Genomic DNA, 17,958 nt, shown 5'->3' on the forward strand with positions numbered 1-17,958 from the left:
GTAGGGATGTCCTCATCATGCTAAAATGATATATATATATAATTAAAATGTGTCTAAATATATCTATATTAGCGTTAAGTAATATGAATTGGAGAAAGTAATTAAAATTGGTGCACCTATTTTTAATTGAAATACATCTTCATAAAATCAGGTCTTTTTAGCTTTCAGACTGGGCTTCGGCCCGGAAACTGGATACAGGCTTTCAGGTCTGGACCTCAGAGTAGGAATGTTCGGCTGTATCTAGGCTTGGGCTGCGTCATTACAGATGTAGGCCGTTACTGTGGCACTGTGCCAGTCAGTCCACGCCGGTCCTCACTCCGATCCGACCCGCAGGAAAGGCAGTTCGTTGCTAGTCCCCGGCAGCGCATCCGGACGCCGGAGCTCACAAAACCCCCACCCCACTCGTCGGAGACCTGGACGACGGCGATGCTGCCGGAGGCCCAGCCTCCGCCGCCGCCGCCGCCGCCGAGGGCGATGCTCGCCGACCTCAACGTCGACCCGCCGGAGAGCGACGGCGAGGACCACCCGCCAACCCCCAAACCGAGCCCCGCCGTCGCCGCCTCCGCCGCCGCCGCAGTTCCGGTGGCCGCCGCTGACTACTCCACTAGGTAGGAGCCTAAAGTCCTTATTCGATCTGTCTCTACTGGACTCCTGCTACTCCTGCACTCATGCCCCCTACAAAATAGTTCGGAATTGGGCGTTCCGTGTCTGCTGTAAGCCGTAACCTAGGATGCGGTTTTGCATCTGCTGCGGGAGGGTGATTCTGCCATAGCACGGAGCTTCTCTGTCGATTTGTGCTGAACTCAACACGATTTCTTGCACATAGGGCGCCGAATCTCTTGCACGTGCTCACCCAATGAAGTTCAAAATTTAGCCAGCAGTCTTAGATTTTTTTTGAAATGTTAGCAGCCCTAGAATTAGCAAGCAGTTCAGCACCATATGACCTTTTCATCACTTGCTTGGTAATTTCAGCTCCGGTGCGAGCCTTTTGATCTTTGTTTGAGCTGTTGTTTAATCCTAGCATGGAACTTCTAATTTGGCTGTTTGTTGTTGAGAGGCTTTTTACGGTAGGGACTAGAAAATATTGGCCGTCCAGTCAGCAGATCCGATGGTCCAATTTAATCAATACTAGTCGTTTCGAAGAGTAGTATTTTCCCACCCAAGCGCTAATTTTGGCAGGCGCACATCTTATAAGGAAAATTTTCCTTTGCTTAACATTTCTTATAATAGATTTTCTTTTTAGGGAAGCTTATAATATCTTATTTATTTTATTCCTTTACAAACAATCCGTGCATGTGCTAGATAATTTGAATCTCGGTACAGTTCATATAGACAGAAAAAATATCTCCAACGAGAATAGAAAAAGTATAAATAGAGTGCCAAAATATCAACCTAGAACTTGGTCAATTTTTTGAAAAATTGTTCATTTATGCCTAAAAAATAGATATTATTTTTTCCACATAGTGAAATAATGTACTGCTTTCTTTTAGAGTATTTTTTTGCATAGATAGATTCGGTGGTTTTGGGTGTCGAGTGGTAGTTTATATTTAGCAAAACTAAGTTTAAAATAGGTCAAAACTTCATTGCAATGAAGATCCATTTCTATCTAAATAGCAGCGATAAGTGTCGCCGACTTCAGACCAGATGGTTCTTGGTTCAGGCCACCCTATTTTTTTGCAAGTTATTGTATTTATATTTTTTTTTATCATGTGATATTTTTCATTTATCCGGACACCAACATAACTTTTTTATTACCTATCTATACATCACATAGAGCAACTCCACATGTGTCCAGCACTAGCGCATGATCGAGCCTATGGGGATGCAGCCACTAGTAGCCGCATATGGGGCCGCCTCTCCCAAGCTGTGCCCTTAATAGGATTTTTAAATTCAAACAAAAACTTGAGTTTTATTTATATTTGTTACATTTCATAAACTTAAATTAAATTTAAATAAAATATAAACCTTAACTAAACTAAAGCCTGTCATTGCGGCGATGGTAGTAGAACAAGTTGTAGTCGAACTTCTCCTCCCCGTCCTTGACGCCGCTAGGGACGGTGTTTGTGCATGCGCCTTCTCCTCTCGAGCCGATGTCGTCCTCGCTGAGGCCGACGTAGTTGCCTGTCTCGCCCATTGACCATGCGATGCCGACATGTGGAGTTACTCTCAGGTCGTTGCGTGATTCTTCGAGGGCGAGCGCGAGCCCTCGATTGTAGTAGGGTTCGTCGGCGGCACACAACAATGGCTGCCTCCGAGCGTCTGGCAACGACAAAGGTCGGGGTGCGCATAGCCGGGGTCCGGGGACAAGTAAGCGTTGCTGAGGACGACGACGAAGCCCATCGTGTCGGTGCATGCGGTGGCGACAACAGTGGAGGAGGCAGATGCTCTCTGGCGCCCTAGATGTGGGCAATGAAACGTCGAGGGTGCGTCCGGAAACACCCCACTAGAGTTTGCCTCCCTCATGGTTCTTGTACTCGGGAGACCGGGCTGCCGTCGTGGCGGACAAATTCCAGAGCCCGTGTAGTAAGAAGAAGGACTATCAGTGCTTCATGTTTTTGGCATCCCACAGAGGGCGGCGTGCCCCATGTACGCCAGTGCCTCCTCTTAATGGTGGTAGAGTGCCACACCTTGTCGAGCATCAAATTGCGGGCCAAGCCATTTGCTGCCACGCCACCGCTAGGATGACATTTTATTACCGCCCAGACATCGCCGGCCTCGCTGGTGTCTGCGTCGGTGATTTGAGTGTCCGAGGTTGTGGGTTGTGGGTTGTGGGCTTTGGAAATGTGAGTGAGAGGGGGCCGTGTCGAATCGTATTTAAACGGCCGAGGTACGCGAGGCGGCGGCGACTTGGAATCGCGCCACTGCATAGGAAAGCCGCAGCGATGACACGGCGCCTCTTCTGCCACCGCTTATGAAACCATCTCCGCATTAATCAAAGTTCACAGGCAGCTGGATGGCATTAAATTAGGTTGTCCAGCTCTGTACCAACGACGTAGTTGGCCCGCCTATCAGTAAACAATGTGGCGTTGGCATCGACTTATTTTAGGTGCTCCCACAACGTTAGATTGGGCCTGCTGCTGGTATAGTGGTATGCTCTTAGGACAAAGGAAAAATATTCAATATAGAGATAAAGTTTGGTATCCACCAAAATTGCCGAAATTTTGGTAATTGCGGAAAACATTTTGGATTTTGGTTTTTTTAATTCGAATATAATTTATCTAGAATTGACATGAAATTTCCTCAGATTTTCAAAGCAGGTATGCTTAATAATTCAGTTGCAGCCTACTGAAAACAGTACTAGTAAGTTCATGCCTGAAAAAAATCCAACATACTGGCAGATTGGTTGTGCATCTTTAGCTGAACTGATGCTCAATACAGGAAATAACCTTGCACCCGAAATATTGTCCACGTGCTAGATGTGAGTCGGTTAAAATCTAGTGGACAGAAAAATAGCAATGGCTCAATCATGTCACCTGCATGCGTTGGAGGTAGCATCGAAATATCAAATTCTAATTAACGTGGCATAATTGCAATTACTACTAGTCCTATCTGTGTCATGATTCTTTTACCATGTAAATCAACCAAAATACTACTAGTTCATAGGACTAGTAAATTGTAGTAGATGTTAACAAATCCACCCAAATCTGTGTCATGATTTTCTTACCATGTAAATTAACCAAAATACTACTAGTCCATAGGACTAGTAAATTGTACCGTAAAAGACCTCGTTGTTGAACCTTGTATAACTGGTTTCCCCGCGCACCTTCGTTGCTTTCTATAAAAAGCAGGGCCAAGCGCCTTTTCTCTAAATTTTCTTGGTAAGGTCCTTGTGACCATGGCCTCCACTACCGAGTTCCGGGTATGCTGTCGAAGTTGCGGTCGCAACTTCGACAACATACCCGGAACTCGGTAGTGGAGGCCATGGTCACAAGGACCGAGCGGGATTCCCGGTGGCGCCAACTTTCAAGACATAGCCTGGAGATATCTCGAGCTCCCATAGCGCCACACGGGTGCGGTAGGTGATGCTAGGTGTTGCTCCGAGGCCTGCTGCCTCGCCATTTTTGGCTGAGGGCAAGGCTTGGCGGGGCCTAATGTCATTACGGTCTGTAGAGGGCACCTCATTACCAAGTTGTAGTCGCTTGGTGAGGACGGTCGTGTGTGTGTGTTTCCCTCCCTCTGGAGGTTGTACCCCTGATGTCTTCTTCCTGTTCAATGAAATGAAACGCAAAATCTCGTGCGTTTTCTCGATTTTTTATTTACTGGTTCTCTGTTGAGATCTTAGGCATACATTTTACCTGCAGGAGTTGTATTGAGGAGAGTGGGTTGACGAAAAACACAATCGCAACGAAGGACCCTGATACTGTTGAATGCGAAGGTGAGGCATGCTAAATGACATGTGAAGCAATGGAAGAATTTTTTGCTTCTTTGAATCGACTACTTATGATTCATTGTAAACAGACGTTGATCAACATTATCAAGGGGCATCTGTTTCACGAGAGGAGAAAGTTAGCAACTTGAAAGCTGTGAGTTATTGGTCCTACCTAATGCCACTGGAAAATTACCATTTATATAAAAAAAATCTGTCTGCAACTTGCACACTATATCAGGAAAGATGAAACTGTATTTAGAAACCTTAATATCGTATGAACCACGGTGTTGTCATCACAATGTCTTCATGTCAAGTTGTTTATATAATGGAAATATGTAGAGCTTAATCTTCCTTTTGCAGGCTTTAGTTCATGTTGCCCGGAAGATGCCTAAGAATGCCCATGCCCATTTTATGTTGGGTTTGATGTACCAAAGGCTTGGTCAGCCCCAGAAGGTAAATGGTCCTTCACTTTGAAAAATTGAACTATGTAGCATATACATATAGCTTAATCCGTTGCTGGAATCTCCCAGGCAATATTAGCGTATGAAAAATCATCTGAAATATTAGTACAAGATGAGCAAGAAGTGCGGAGGCCTGATTTACTCTCATCAGTGAGGATGCACCATGCTCAGGTTCATCAGCCTACACAATGAGACTTGCCTCATTTACAGTTCGATATTTGTTTAGTTTACTTGCAACTCTTACTTTGTCTGTGTATTTAATAGTAAAAAAATACTCCTCCCTTGACTTAGCTATGTTTCTCATGCAGTGTATTTTGCAAGCAAGCATGGGTGATAGTTTTGATGAAGAGCTTGACACTGGTGAACTGGATGAAATCCTTGTTAAGCTAAAGAGTTCAGTTGAATTGGACCCCAGGCAGGCAGCTGTTTGGAATATTCTTGGATTAGTTCTTCTTCGCGGTAGTCAAATTCAGGTACCAATATGCTGATCATGTTAATTCTTTCTATCCATCATGCATCATTATCTAAAGTGAAATGTCTTGGAATACTACCTGACTTTTCATCCCGTCCAGAGTGCTATCTCAGTTTTTTCTACTCTCACGGCTGTTGCTCCAGATTACTTGGACTCACTTGCCAATCTTGGTGTTGCATATATTCAAAGGTGTGAACTGTGAAATGCCATTTCAGTTTACTTTCCTCGTTTCACCCTGTTAATCTTTTATCATTTTCCAGTGGGAATCTAGAGCTGTCCGCAAAATGCTTTCAAGAGCTGGTTTTGAAAGACCAAAACCACCCAGCTGCTCTGGTGAATTATGGTGCTCTCCTTCTATGTAAATATGGATCTTTGACTGCAGGTACATGCACTAGCAACTTGTTTGCCATAGATTTCTTCTTCCTTAGTCTTTTTCATATCTTATCTTAAAGCTGACCGGTTGCCATTTAGTATGAAATTTCCCTGTATTAGGTGGATATTACTTTTAGGGGTATTTTGGCGAGTGGATATTACCTTTAGTTGCTGCCTAATAAACTGTTGCATGGCAGGGGAGTCTGGTACTGAAAGTGCAGGGTCTTATCTGCACCAGAAAGAAGCCTTAGTTGTTGCAAAGGAGTGCTTACTTGCAGCTGTGAGGTCTGATCCTAAAGCTGCATCTGTATGGGTAAATCTTGCAAATGCATATCACATGGTTGGTGAACATAGAAATTCAAAGAGGTGTTTGGAGCAGGTAACAATGGTGTTAACTTTCTGATGATTAACAATATTGTATGAACCTTCATTATTGCTCAAATTAGTTCTTTGCTCGCCTCTTTTCCTTTAAGTGACTTTACACAACTTACCAGAATTCTTCCTGTAAGTCATGACTGGCCTGGCCAACCTCTCTAGATTCGCTAGTTCATAGATTAGAATACAAACAGTTTAACATTCTTTTCCTTACATTCATTTGCCATTATAATGTTGGAATTGTCTACCTGCTTTCTCTATTTGATACCACTCTAGCTACTGAAAAAACTTTGTGCAGAAGTGCCATTGCTAGTAGGTACACTAACATGATTCATCCAAAATTGTCTGCCAATAGGACATTATAAAGTTACTGCTTGTGCTGTCAAGATGATATATGATGTTGTCTGCTTGTCATATTAGAATTATTAGCCATGTTTTTTTTTGGTGTTTGCCATGTTTAATACCTCAAACAGGACAGGCTCAGAGCCTCCGACTTGTTTTATCTGGCTTAAACCATAGATCCTGGCTGCGTGTTATCATTGCGAGTTTGCGGTCTAGAAACTTAGGTGCAATCTACAATAGCCAACATGAAACTCGTCCATCAGCCAGTTTCCCTCCAGCTCCACCATTGCCAATCACTGAAGCTATTCAATACCCGTGAAATACTTTTTGTTCTGGCACTAGAGTTCCCAATGTTGCATTTCATTGTGACAAAGTTGCCGATGGCTTGGTAAATGGGACAAAGTTGAGATGAAATAAGCTTTGTTTCTATGCTTTCCAGGCAGCGAAATTTGAACCCAATCATATGCCTGGTCGGTATGCAATTGCAGTTCACCGTATCAGAGATGCTACAAGGTCGCAATGTTCTGATGATCAGCTTTCCTGGGCTGCAACTGAGATGGCAACGGTTCTAAAAGAAGGAGACCCTTCAGCAGTTGATGCTCCAATCGCATGGGCAGGGTTGGCAATGGCTCACAGGGCGCAACATGAAATTCCGGCTGCTTATGATGGAGAGCAGGCCGTTCTAAATGAGGCAGAAGAGCGAGCTCTTTATACTCTAAAGCAGGTAATGTTTGGAAACTTATTACCCAAATAAAGCCATTCACTTCAATTTTAACTGAAAAATGCAAAATCTGGGCACTGGAAAGGAGCGAAAGATGTACTCTTATTTGACATCTTATTTGCAGGCAATCCAAGAGGACCCAGATGATGCTGTTCAATGGCATCAACTTGGTTTGTATAATATTTGCACGACTCAGTTTAGTCGATCTGTAAATTTTCTGAAATCTGCAATAGCTCGCTCCCCGGATTGCAGTTATGCTTGGTCTAATCTTGGTAAGTTTCGAGCTATATCAAACAAGCCAGCAGAATGCCGATTATTTTTCTCTTTGTCATGGATTGTAAATTTGTGATACCACATGGCTTAAATGAGCTACCTAGAGTGTTCTTGTTAATATACTTGGTTAAAGTCCCAGCAATCTTGTCATTTTTCTAATTGATCTAAACAGTCATTCCTATAAACAAAGGAGCTTAAACCACCACGCCTGGATTTTCCCAAATATTTTTTCTGAAATTTAGCTCCATGACTAATGTTTATGCACCTTACCATGGATGTTTACACAGGTATCGCGTTGCACTTATCAGACGATCCATCCTCTGAAACTGTATATAAGCGGGCCCTAGTGCTATCTTCAAGCCAGCAGTCGCACGCAATCCTCTCTAATCTTGGAATTCTTTACCGGCAGCACAGGCTGTATGAACTTGCAAGAAAGATGTTATCAAGGTCTTTGGAAATTTGCCCTGGGTACGCACCCGCCAACAACAACCTGGGTCTCGTATTTGTCGCGGAGGGCCGTCTGGAGGATGCTATAGGCTGCTTCGAGAGAGCTGTAAAATCCGATGACTTGCTCGATGCTGCCAAATCGAACTTGGCAAAAGCCCTTACATTGGCTAAGAAACAACAGGGCAACACGAGATGAATGATGTCCACCTTTCAGCCTTGTGCTGGAGCTTCGAACAAGGAAGGACTTCAAATATCTGATCTGGAACGTGTCGGCTCTTGAATGGCCAGCTCAGAACCGACGCGTGGGTGGCTGCTGGAAGCTGTGAAGAAGAGCAGCCTGTAAGGTTGCGCTGAATATCAGGAGAGCTGGCTGCTGTTCCAGTGCTGCCAAGGATCAAATATCCAATGCTGCTGTTTCGGTGCTGTTCCGGCTCTGCAGTTGTCTGTTATGTCCTCAGCGGCCTGTCACTCCGGAATGGGCCCAAAATTTTTTGAAGCATGTCCGGGGAGTAAAATTGCACTGTAACATTTATGTATGATATGTACCCTGGCTGCAACTGTATTGTACATAATGTCTCAGCGCCCTTAGGGGTTTTGCTGCAAACACAGCATACTTTCATCAGGAGATTTGTTGTTTCCGTCCCGTTTCATTTGATCGATACATGCCTGGTCTCCGGTTACTAAATTCTGATATCTGTGCATCTTATGTTTGATCGTAAGATGTTTTGCAAATAGTGTGATTCTTGTTACCCGTTGATGAAGCGGCTGCGCAGTATCAAGATTTGGATATCCAGTCTCCAGTTACTCTTTATATTTTGACAACGCCTCCAGTTACTTACTGTAGATCGAGATGATTGGCTTGATGGGAGTTTGATGGCTCGCCAACTGGAGTTCTAATTAGATATTTAGATTAGAGACATGATGAAGGGTTTATGAATTTGAACTTCATAATAAAAACAAGTGTGCTTGGCATTTCTAGCTGGAAAGCGGGTAAAACAGGGGCTCCACCTGCAGCAACCGACTCGTCACAACTCCAACTCGACGCCACCACCGGCGAACACAAATCGGCCGACCAGAAGACGACCCCGCCGAGGATTCCTCCTCCGCCTCCGGTCCACCCTCTCCGCGAGCGCGCGCGCGAGAGGAAGCCCGGCGCCCCGGCGCGGCGCCGCCTCTCTCCCGGGCCCCACTGGATCGGCCTTCGCCTTGCCGCAGATCCTCCGTGAGCGGGCGCTCGGGACAGGGAGATCTCCGGGAGAGATGGACAAGTCCAGCGCCCTCGAGTACATCAACCAGATGTTCCCCACCGGTACGCGCACGATTCGGCCCCTCGGCTCCTCGCCCTGCTGCATGCGGCAATGCGATTGTTTCAAGCTTTCGCTGCTCCGAGATTCAGAGCTTCCTTTGTTTTTGTGCGACTTGGCAGAGGCGTCGCTGTCGGGGGTGGAGCCGCTGATGCAGAAGATACAGAGCGAGATTCGCCGGGTGGACGCCAGCATCCTCGCCGCCGTCCGCCAGCAGGTACGCGGCCTTGTGGTTTCATCTTTCGTTTTGCCTGCGCAATGCCAGCACCCTTTGCATCAGGTTTTTTTTTTCGAAATGGGGAGTATCACCCCGGCTTCTGCATCATGATGATGCACACGGCCTTTTATTAATTGCGGTGAATTTAGTCTGAATATGCGATACTTCTCTGGAAGCTCCAGAGTGTAATATACCGTGTTGCTTGGTATATGCTTATTATTGCTTATCACTGTACTATATATCTTATAACGGAAAGCTATTGCTACTCCACAGAGCAACTCGGGAACCAAGGCCAAGGAAGAACTTGCTGCTGCCACAAATGCTGTTCAGGTCATATTTTCCCCATTTCTGTACAATTTGCACTTTACTCGCAATGAACTTACTGAATGATCAATGGCGCGGCAAGTCTTATTAAGATATAGTTAGAAAGGGATACAATGCAAATCATACTGGAGTGAGCACTTCGTGGCATCATTCCAGTCTAACTTTGCTGCGCGCTAACAGGAGCTAATGTATAAGATACGGGAGATAAAAACTAAGGCTGGACAAAGTGAAACAATGGTTCAAGAAATCTGCCGTGACATAAAAAAGCTGGATTGCGCAAAGAGGCATATAACAACTACAATAACTGCTCTTCACCGGCTTACTATGCTTGGTTAGTTTCTTTACTTCACTTTTATTCGGAATATGTGCTACTTTCTGAAAAATACATGTGCAACAGAAAATATATATTCACCTAAGCTAACTGATACTGCTCATACATTATGTCCAGTTTCTGCTGTTGAGCAACTTCAGGTCATGGCCTCAAAACGTCAGTACAAGGAAGCAGCTGCACAACTAGAGGTAAGACACAATACGAAGTGCTACACCATGCTTTCGATATTTTGCCGGTTCCGTTTATTACTATGCCAATTTTGCATTGGCATGCTGGTTCTGGTAGTTGTGTGTATAAGTTATACAAGAAAGCTCCTTACTCTTTTCTTCTCCAGGCAGTAAACCAGTTGTGCAGTCATTTTGAAGCCTATCGGGATGTGCCAAAAATAACAGAGCTCAGAGAGAAACTCAAGAATATCAAGAAAATCCTCAAATCCCATGTATATTCAGATTTTACAAGGTACACAACAAATGAACTTTGTCTTTGTGTCATTGATGGAAGCACCAAAGTTAGAGCAGTATTTAGGTTAGGTACTGCAAGTATGATCATTGCAAAGGACAAGTTAGATCCCTTAGTTGCCAGATCAGGTGGCCAAACTTGGAAAGTGGCAACCCTTTCATTTATTTGTGATTTTCAAGTAATACCATTCAATAGTTGATAGTAAAATCCAGTGTGATAGAAACTAACGTGATAGGGAAAGTCATAATATATGTTCCCTAATATCCTGCTTTATCAAATACTGGTCCCTGCTGGATTGACTGTTCCAGAATCCTGACTGTGTTTCATGCCTGATAAGTGGGTATACTTTGAAGCACTCTAAAGTTTTTAGCCGCTTGTTTTGCTTGCTGCTCCCTCCGTTCCGTAATTCTTGTCGCAAATTTGGATGTATCTTGACATATTTTGTGAATAGATACATCCGAATCCGCGACAAGAATTATGGAACGGAGGGAGTACATATCTAAGACTTTACACTATGATACAGATCCACAAATTACTGTACTCTTGCAGCTTAGGAACTGGGAAGGAAGCAGAAGATGCCAATCTATTGCAGCAGCTATCTGATGCTTGCTTGGTGGTTGATGCTCTGGAACCGTCTGTGAGAGAAGAGCTAGTAAAGAATTTTTGCAGCAAGGAGCTCATCTCATATAAGCAGATCTTTGAAGGGGCAGGTCAAAACCTTGCATATGCCACTTTCATCAGTTGTCTGTTTTATTTTATTACGAATGTGTAAAGTTTTGGCTACATCGTTATTCTGATACTTCTTTGGGGTGAAACAGAACTGGCAAAGTTGGACAAGACTGAAAGGAGATATGCATGGATTAAGCGTCGATTACGATCAAATGAGGATACCTGGAAAATATTTCCACCCTCCTGGCATGTTGATTATCTGTTGTGTATCCAGTTCTGTAAGATTACAAGGTTTGATTCCGCCTCTTCAGTTTTGCATTCTATGAACTTCTTCCTTCAGATTGAGATTTACATAGAACTGAAGCAATCACGGTCAACTTGGTTTTACTTCGATCTAAAAAATCATTATTTTACTTATTCTTTTATGCATTATATATGGCTAATTATATTGGACCACTAAGACAAATATTATCTATTGCCACACAAATTAATTTACTGGTGAGAAATTATCTTTTCCAGGACCCAGCTTGTCGATATCCTGAATAATCTCAAAGAAAAGCCAGATGTTGCAACATTGTTATTGGTAAGTTTGCTTGTTATTCCTTGGAAGTATGGAAGACATTTGGAAATGAATATGTCCCCTTTATCTTATCATTATGTGCAAGCTTACTAATATCGTAAATCTCATTAATTCACTTTCGTTTTTGGGTGACTTTTCTAGTGGGTTTATCTTGCATCAGGTCTTCTGTTAGATTTGCTGGCATTCACATACCAAACATTGAGAAAACAAATGGAATTATGTAATTTATAATGCGCTAGTGCTGTATTAGCTTATGTCTTGGAGCATTAGAGATACTACTTTGAATTATGAGCTGTGCATCATATTATGCACGTCTAGCGTTATAGTTGAGCATGTAAGTTTGTTCACTTATGAATAGAGCTTCTGCACCGGATGCTTAGAGATTCTTGCAATGCAGGCGTTGCAGAGAACTCTTGAATTTGAGGAAGAACTTGCTGAGAAATTCAGTGGAGGAACTACAACTGCTCGGAATAAAGAGCAGGAAAGCGATGATGAAAATGAGGGTGTGGAACAAAATAAAATTGTTTCAGATATACGGAAGAAATACGAGAAGAAAGTGGGAGTGCCCAATGATGAAGTTCAACAAGTATTTACTGCTTAGTCTCTTAGTTGTTTCTTCTTCTCGATATTCATTTTTTCCAACTCTTCTGCAACTCCTTACTGGCAGGACAAAGACAAGCAGAAAGACTTATCAGTTCCTGGTGCTGGGGTTAGTAGTCTATCAGCTATTGGACAGTGCATAGTTTTGAGTTCTTTGGATTACCAGCTGTGTCACTGTGTGTCATATACTCATATATCATATTTTGGCATGCAGTTCAACTTTCATGGAATTATATCATCTTGTTTTGAGCCATACATGGCTGTGTACATAGAACTCGAGGAGAAATCTTTGGTTGAACAATTAGATAAACTTATCCAGGTAAACTTAACACATTTACAATTTGGACCGTTGTTGTTTTTGAGATCTGCTTAGCTTTACTTCGCCCTTCTATTCCGTCAGGAAGAAAAATGGGAAACCGAGGAAGGGAGTCAGACACACATTCTATCAAGCAGCATGCAGGTATAGGAAATATTTCATGCTAGTTCGAAATCCTATTTCTGGCAGTTTTACTTCATGCGTCTGGGCAATTCACGATCAATTAAACCTTACCCAAATCATGCTATTTTCTGTTTAAATTGGTCAAAAAGTGTTCCTCTCTCCTTAACAGATCTTATGTGCAATTCTGATGGTCCGCACAATATATCAAAATACTATGTTCATCTGCTTTACGATTTCATTTCTGCAGGTGTTCTTGGTAATTAGGAGAAGCTTAAAGAGATGCAGTGCATTAACAAAGAACCAAACATTATTCAACTTGTTTCAGGTAGACTTTGTTTTCCAGATTTTATTACCACTTTCCCTTTCTATGGTCAATTCAGTGCTTTCTTTCCAGATTTTATGGCCAGGTTAATTCAGTGCTAGTTCCTGTTTCTGTCAAATGATGCTTGAGTAACTAGATCAATTTCAATAGACCAATCCATTTTATTACCTGGGCAAATGTGCTAGAATTTACTTTCGACTCAACATTAGGTGGTCTGACAATTCTATTGCCAATACTTGATGCATGCAATGGGGGGTCATATATGTTTGTTTGTGATGTCTGATATTGATTTTTGAACGTTCGATTGGTGAAAGAGTTTTAGGACAGGATTTATACCCCCAGAACAAGAATGTACCATGAAATCGCTGTGAACAATCAGCCATATGGTTCATTGAAAGACATGTTTATTAGCTCGGTTACTATGGTAGCGTCTGCCGATTTTATGAAGTTATCACAGCTATGAATTCAAACGGGTTCACTACTGATAAAAAATATTTTGTTGTTAGGTATTTCAAAGAATACTTAAGGCCTATGCAACAAAGTTATATGCTAGGATACCAAAAGCTGGTACTGGCATTGTTGCAGCTGCTACTGGTACCGATGGTCAGATCAGGGTATGTCAGTCATCATTCCATTTGTTGCTTTTGTATATCTTGTTTTCCTTATCTGTTAACAGCATTTTATGTCTTGTGGGCATTACTGCAGACCTCTGACAGGGATGAGAAAATGATATGTTACATTGTTAACACGGCGGAATATTGTCACCAAACCGTAAGTCTTCTCTCTCTTAAATCACAACTGGTAGATGTAGAAGAAAATAGAAAGAAAATACGGTATTATTAATTTATCAATTAAGATATTCTCTCTTGCTTGGAGACACAGAAAGAACATATTCGGACTAAATTCTAGGTTTGTGCATTCAAGTAGTAGCATTCTATTCTTCAGCGAATGTTTTCAGCTTTGCTTTTCAACAGAAGTACAAAATCTTGATTCCTTAGTTAGCTATACGTCATTGGCCATTGCTACTGCGCTTGGTAAATGCAACAGCCACAAGCCTTCGTATATTGCAAGCTATCCAATAAACTGCAGTGGCATTTTGTAAACCTGGTATAGAGAAGCATGTAACTGATTTTTCCTTATGCGTGTGTAACTGTTTTATCTCTCTGTGCTCTTTTATGTGACTATTAACTTCCTCTGTAAATTGGACAGTCTGGTGAGCTAGCTGAGAATGTTGCTAAGATGATCAGTTCTCAGTTTTCTGACAAGGTGGACATGTCTGACGTTGAGGTGATTGATCATTATGTTTCGCTGTTGTTTTTTCTATCTGTTTTCAAGATTATCACTAGATTTACAGGGAACACCTGAATACTTTCAATGCTTGCAGGATGAATTCTCAGCTGTGATCACAAAAGCTTTGATGACACTTGTGCATGGTGTAGAAACCAAATTTGATGCTGAAATGGTTGCAATGACTCGTGTTCCTTGGTCAACCCTTGAAAGCGTCGGCGATCAATCAGAGTAGGATTTTGTTAAATCCCTTCTATAGTACAACCTCCACTGATATTTCATCTTATGTGACAGCCTTATTGCATATTTGAAGGAATAATACCAAGTCATTCACTTTACAGAGGTCCCCTAGCCTAAAATTCATGGGCTGTTGAAAAATATGAGTCTGTTCCATAAAATTGCAATGATGTCACATGTCTCATAGCTGATGTAGTTAGCTTTATATTTGACTGAAAAGAAGAAAATATATGGTAGCTTATTGGAAGCTGCATCCCATAACCTGTAAAGAAATACAAGTACACTAACTTCCTTGGTGGAAGCATGGATGCACAGTTTGCATGTAATAACCTAAAAATAAAATTATTACCCGTTGAGTTTGTCTAAATAGTCCATCAATGGCTCATGTAGGAATAGCACATTTACGCACAACTATATTTGCACTATATATTCAATCATATACAAACAGGATCATTGAAGTTTTGGAACACTGTCCTCAGTCTATTCAAGTATGTAAATAACTGTTGCACTATATAGTTAAAGTCATATACAGACATGATTATTAAAATTTGGAACAGTCCTCAGTTTATTCAAGTATGTAAATAACTACTACTTAGTGGATTCACTAGATTTCCCTACATTATTTGAAAGCTAAGTTTACAGTGTATCATTCCAGGTATGTGAATGGTATCAGCACAATTTTGTCCAGTACTGTTCCTGTGCTTGGTAGCCTGCTTTCACCAACCTACTTCCAGTATTTCCTGGACAAAGTAAGTTCAGCGTTCTTCTCTATTAGTGACACTTATAGGTTCTTATCACATTTTATTGTTGAATAAATATCATATGTTATCATGAATATATATTAGCTAGCAGCTTGGTTTATTATACTCTGTTCATGATGCAGCTGGCTGCCTCGCTTGGTCCACGGTTTTATCTCAATATATACAAGTGTAGGCATATATCGGAAACGGGTGCACAGCAGGTGCGTATGAGTTTTTAAAAACTATTTTGTGCTATGTAGCACATTTTTCATGACTTCATATTTTCTCTTCAGATGCTTTTGGACACTCAAGCGGTCAAGACTATTCTATTGGACATCCCAGCTCTGGGGAAACAGGTAACCTTGTCTTGTCAGCACAAAATCATCAGTACAGCCTGTGTGTCCTTCAGTTAGCTGTGGTGGGTTGCGGAAACCCGCCAAGTGGGGCAACTGTTTTGTACCAAATCTTATTGAATCTTTGAAAAGAAATTAGGCCATGCAAAGAGTTAAGTATGTTCAAAGCAGGAGGTTAGCAGCCAACAAATGCAATAAATTTTTTGCTTTGTTGTCTGCATGAGGCAGCATATTTATTGTCTATGCTTAGTTGCAAGAAGACATATTTTTGCTTTTTTTCCTCGCTTCATATTTGTTCTTTTTGTATCTCATGTAACAGACTACAGTTGCGGCTAGCTACTCAAAGTTTGTAAGCCGGGAAATGAGTAAAGCTGAAGCACTCCTGAAGGTAAACTGGGAAGTACAGAACAGCACTTTCAATTGCATCCAGATACGGTCAAGCTAATGTCACCTTCCTCGGTGTAGGTTATTTTGTCACCAGTTGATTCTGTTGCTAATACCTACCGTGCTCTCCTTCCGGAAGGCACACCTCTTGAGTTTCAGCGGATACTTGAGCTCAAGGTTTTTGCTTAAAAATCTCAACTCTCCTATATGCCAGCTGCAGTTTCCCATCGGTTTGGTTGACCCAACACACTTCATCATCTGTGTTATTCTTTGCTTTGTTGCAGGGCTTGAAGAAAGCAGACCAACAAGCTATACTGGAAGACTTCAACAAGCATAGCCCCAGCATCAAACACCCTACCATAACTCCCACAGTCGCACCGCCAGTTGCCATCGCATCTGTCCCAATCGTACCAGTCGCGACTCAAGCCGTTTCAGCGACAGCATCGCCAAGCATGTCCACCGCCTTGACGGGGGCTCTGGCCAACCGAGAGGATGTACTCGCCCGAGCTGCAGCACTCGGACGGGGCGCTGCCACGACAGGGTTCAAGAGGTTCCTCGCATTGACAGAGGCAGCCAAAGACCGGAAGGACGGGCCGTTCCGTAAGCTTTTCAACGCCTAAAGTTTTGATCTCGCTTGTTCATAGTCGGCAAGTCTCTATTGCAGTGCACATAGCTATAGGAAATCATTCCCACATTGTGTTCATGTGTACCCTAACCGTCATCATCAGTGTATAATGGTTAGATTTTTTTGACACTTCCCCGTTTAGCGGAGAACTGATAGCTCAGCTGCTGTAACATTTCATCACAGGAATAATATTTCATTGTCTGGTTCCATATGTGTATCTCAAGGCTGCCCATTTTTTAAAAATCACAAGTGCGTCTCTAGGTTTTTTCCAATTAGCTTGCTGTTGCTGAATGTACTTCCTCCTGTTATCATTTGGCTAAGCAAGACAGGAGTCTGTTCCAAGGTGATTTGGTAACTAAAGTCGTAAACACTTAACAGCGCAGCAGAAATTGTCAGACCCAGACAGGGGGATCCATCTATCTACGGAAATCGAAGAACTATTGGGAGGGCGAGGGCGACCGATTCCTGCGCGAGGTCGAGTCATTGTCTGGTTTTATGTGTGAAGCTCAAGGCCGCCCATCTATTTAAAATCGTAGTTGCATCTTGAAAGTGCACAACGCAAATTTGATCCCTGAACAAAATGTATGTATTACTTGCAACTCCTGTGACACGGAACAACTCTGATAAAACTTGTTGCCTTATTCAACGCCCTGCCAGTCTAACTGAAGTGCTCATTGATGCCCGGGTCATAGAATTACATAAGTCCGTTCCCATAAAACCGAAACCAGATTTTCTCGTAATTTCTTTGTGTTGACCCGACACAACAACGTTTTCTTGATTTCTCAGCGTCAGCACACACATCATGAGTTTACGGGACTGCGGCTTGGTTAGTGATTCCGCCGGAAATCTGAATGTGGCGGTATTCGATGTCCGTTCTCATAAAACAGGAGTTCAGCTTTTGAATTACTGGAACAGAAGGTAATGACAAGACATTATCCATTTGAATGCACATTATGCTCCGTTTTCTCAAGATAATTTGACTGACTTCATCGCCGACATCGTTCTTCATCAAACCAGTACCATTCTGTGTAGAGAGAAAAATGAAGAAGAGAAGGGGGATATGCAGGAAGGGACAAATCAGGAGTAGTATCTAAGATCCAACCATCAAGAATGATGAAAATATCCCCTTTCAGAGCAACAATGGATTTGTAAGAGCATCTCTTCCGACGGCCTCGATAGCGGCACCGATAGCTATTTGGGGGCCAGATCTGTTTTTATGCTCACACCGACGCGTCCTAAAAAACGCCAATGTGGG

General features: G+C 42.5%; 2 protein-coding genes across 2 annotated transcripts; both read left to right on the forward strand.

Annotated features, from left to right (window-relative positions):
* The first annotated feature begins 411 nt into the window (after positions 1-411).
* LOC124666049 (probable UDP-N-acetylglucosamine--peptide N-acetylglucosaminyltransferase SPINDLY) lies at positions 412-8,220 on the forward strand. The gene is made up of 12 exons (XM_047203396.1): positions 412-608; positions 4,302-4,375; positions 4,459-4,523; positions 4,730-4,822; positions 4,900-5,001; positions 5,139-5,303; positions 5,403-5,491; positions 5,563-5,684; positions 5,872-6,053; positions 6,831-7,115; positions 7,237-7,384; positions 7,673-8,220. Exons 1-12 carry the CDS (start codon positions 427-429, stop codon positions 8,026-8,028), a joined length of 1,863 nt encoding a protein of 620 aa, XP_047059352.1. The 5' UTR covers positions 412-426; the 3' UTR covers positions 8,029-8,220.
* An 804-nt stretch (positions 8,221-9,024) lies between these two features.
* On the forward strand, positions 9,025-16,912 carry LOC124660527 (vacuolar protein sorting-associated protein 53 A). Its single transcript, XM_047198347.1, has 24 exons — positions 9,025-9,141; positions 9,259-9,353; positions 9,627-9,683; positions 9,858-10,008; positions 10,126-10,196; positions 10,343-10,467; positions 11,017-11,177; positions 11,286-11,427; positions 11,656-11,719; positions 12,114-12,302; positions 12,384-12,425; positions 12,531-12,635; positions 12,717-12,776; positions 13,003-13,080; positions 13,584-13,691; positions 13,783-13,848; positions 14,287-14,364; positions 14,462-14,595; positions 15,257-15,350; positions 15,485-15,562; positions 15,635-15,697; positions 16,014-16,082; positions 16,160-16,255; positions 16,363-16,912. The coding sequence occupies exons 1-24, from the start codon at positions 9,093-9,095 to the stop codon at positions 16,696-16,698; spliced, it is 2,511 nt and encodes an 836-aa protein (XP_047054303.1). The 5' UTR covers positions 9,025-9,092; the 3' UTR covers positions 16,699-16,912.
* The last annotated feature ends 1,046 nt before the right edge of the window (positions 16,913-17,958 follow it).

This window comes from Lolium rigidum, chromosome 6, assembly GCF_022539505.1.
Source record: "Lolium rigidum isolate FL_2022 chromosome 6, APGP_CSIRO_Lrig_0.1, whole genome shotgun sequence".
NCBI classification, from domain to species: domain Eukaryota; kingdom Viridiplantae; phylum Streptophyta; class Magnoliopsida; order Poales; family Poaceae; genus Lolium; species Lolium rigidum.

Bases quoted from the DNA above. Each gene is read 5' to 3' on its own strand.
- LOC124666049 (XM_047203396.1), top strand. From the start codon at position 427: ATGCTGCCGGAGGCCCAGCCTCCGCCGCCGCCGCCGCCGCCGAGGGCG. The intron at 4,524-4,729 runs GTGAGTTATTGG...TTCCTTTTGCAG, and splicing joins AAGTTAGCAACTTGAAAGCT to GCTTTAGTTCATGTTGCCCG. The intron at 5,492-5,562 runs GTGTGAACTGTG...ATCATTTTCCAG, and splicing joins GGTGTTGCATATATTCAAAG to TGGGAATCTAGAGCTGTCCG.
- LOC124660527 (XM_047198347.1), top strand. From the start codon at position 9,093: ATGGACAAGTCCAGCGCCCTCGAGTACATCAACCAGATGTTCCCCACC. The intron at 9,142-9,258 runs GTACGCGCACGA...GCGACTTGGCAG, and splicing joins CAACCAGATGTTCCCCACCG to AGGCGTCGCTGTCGGGGGTG. The intron at 9,354-9,626 runs GTACGCGGCCTT...GCTACTCCACAG, and splicing joins TCGCCGCCGTCCGCCAGCAG to AGCAACTCGGGAACCAAGGC.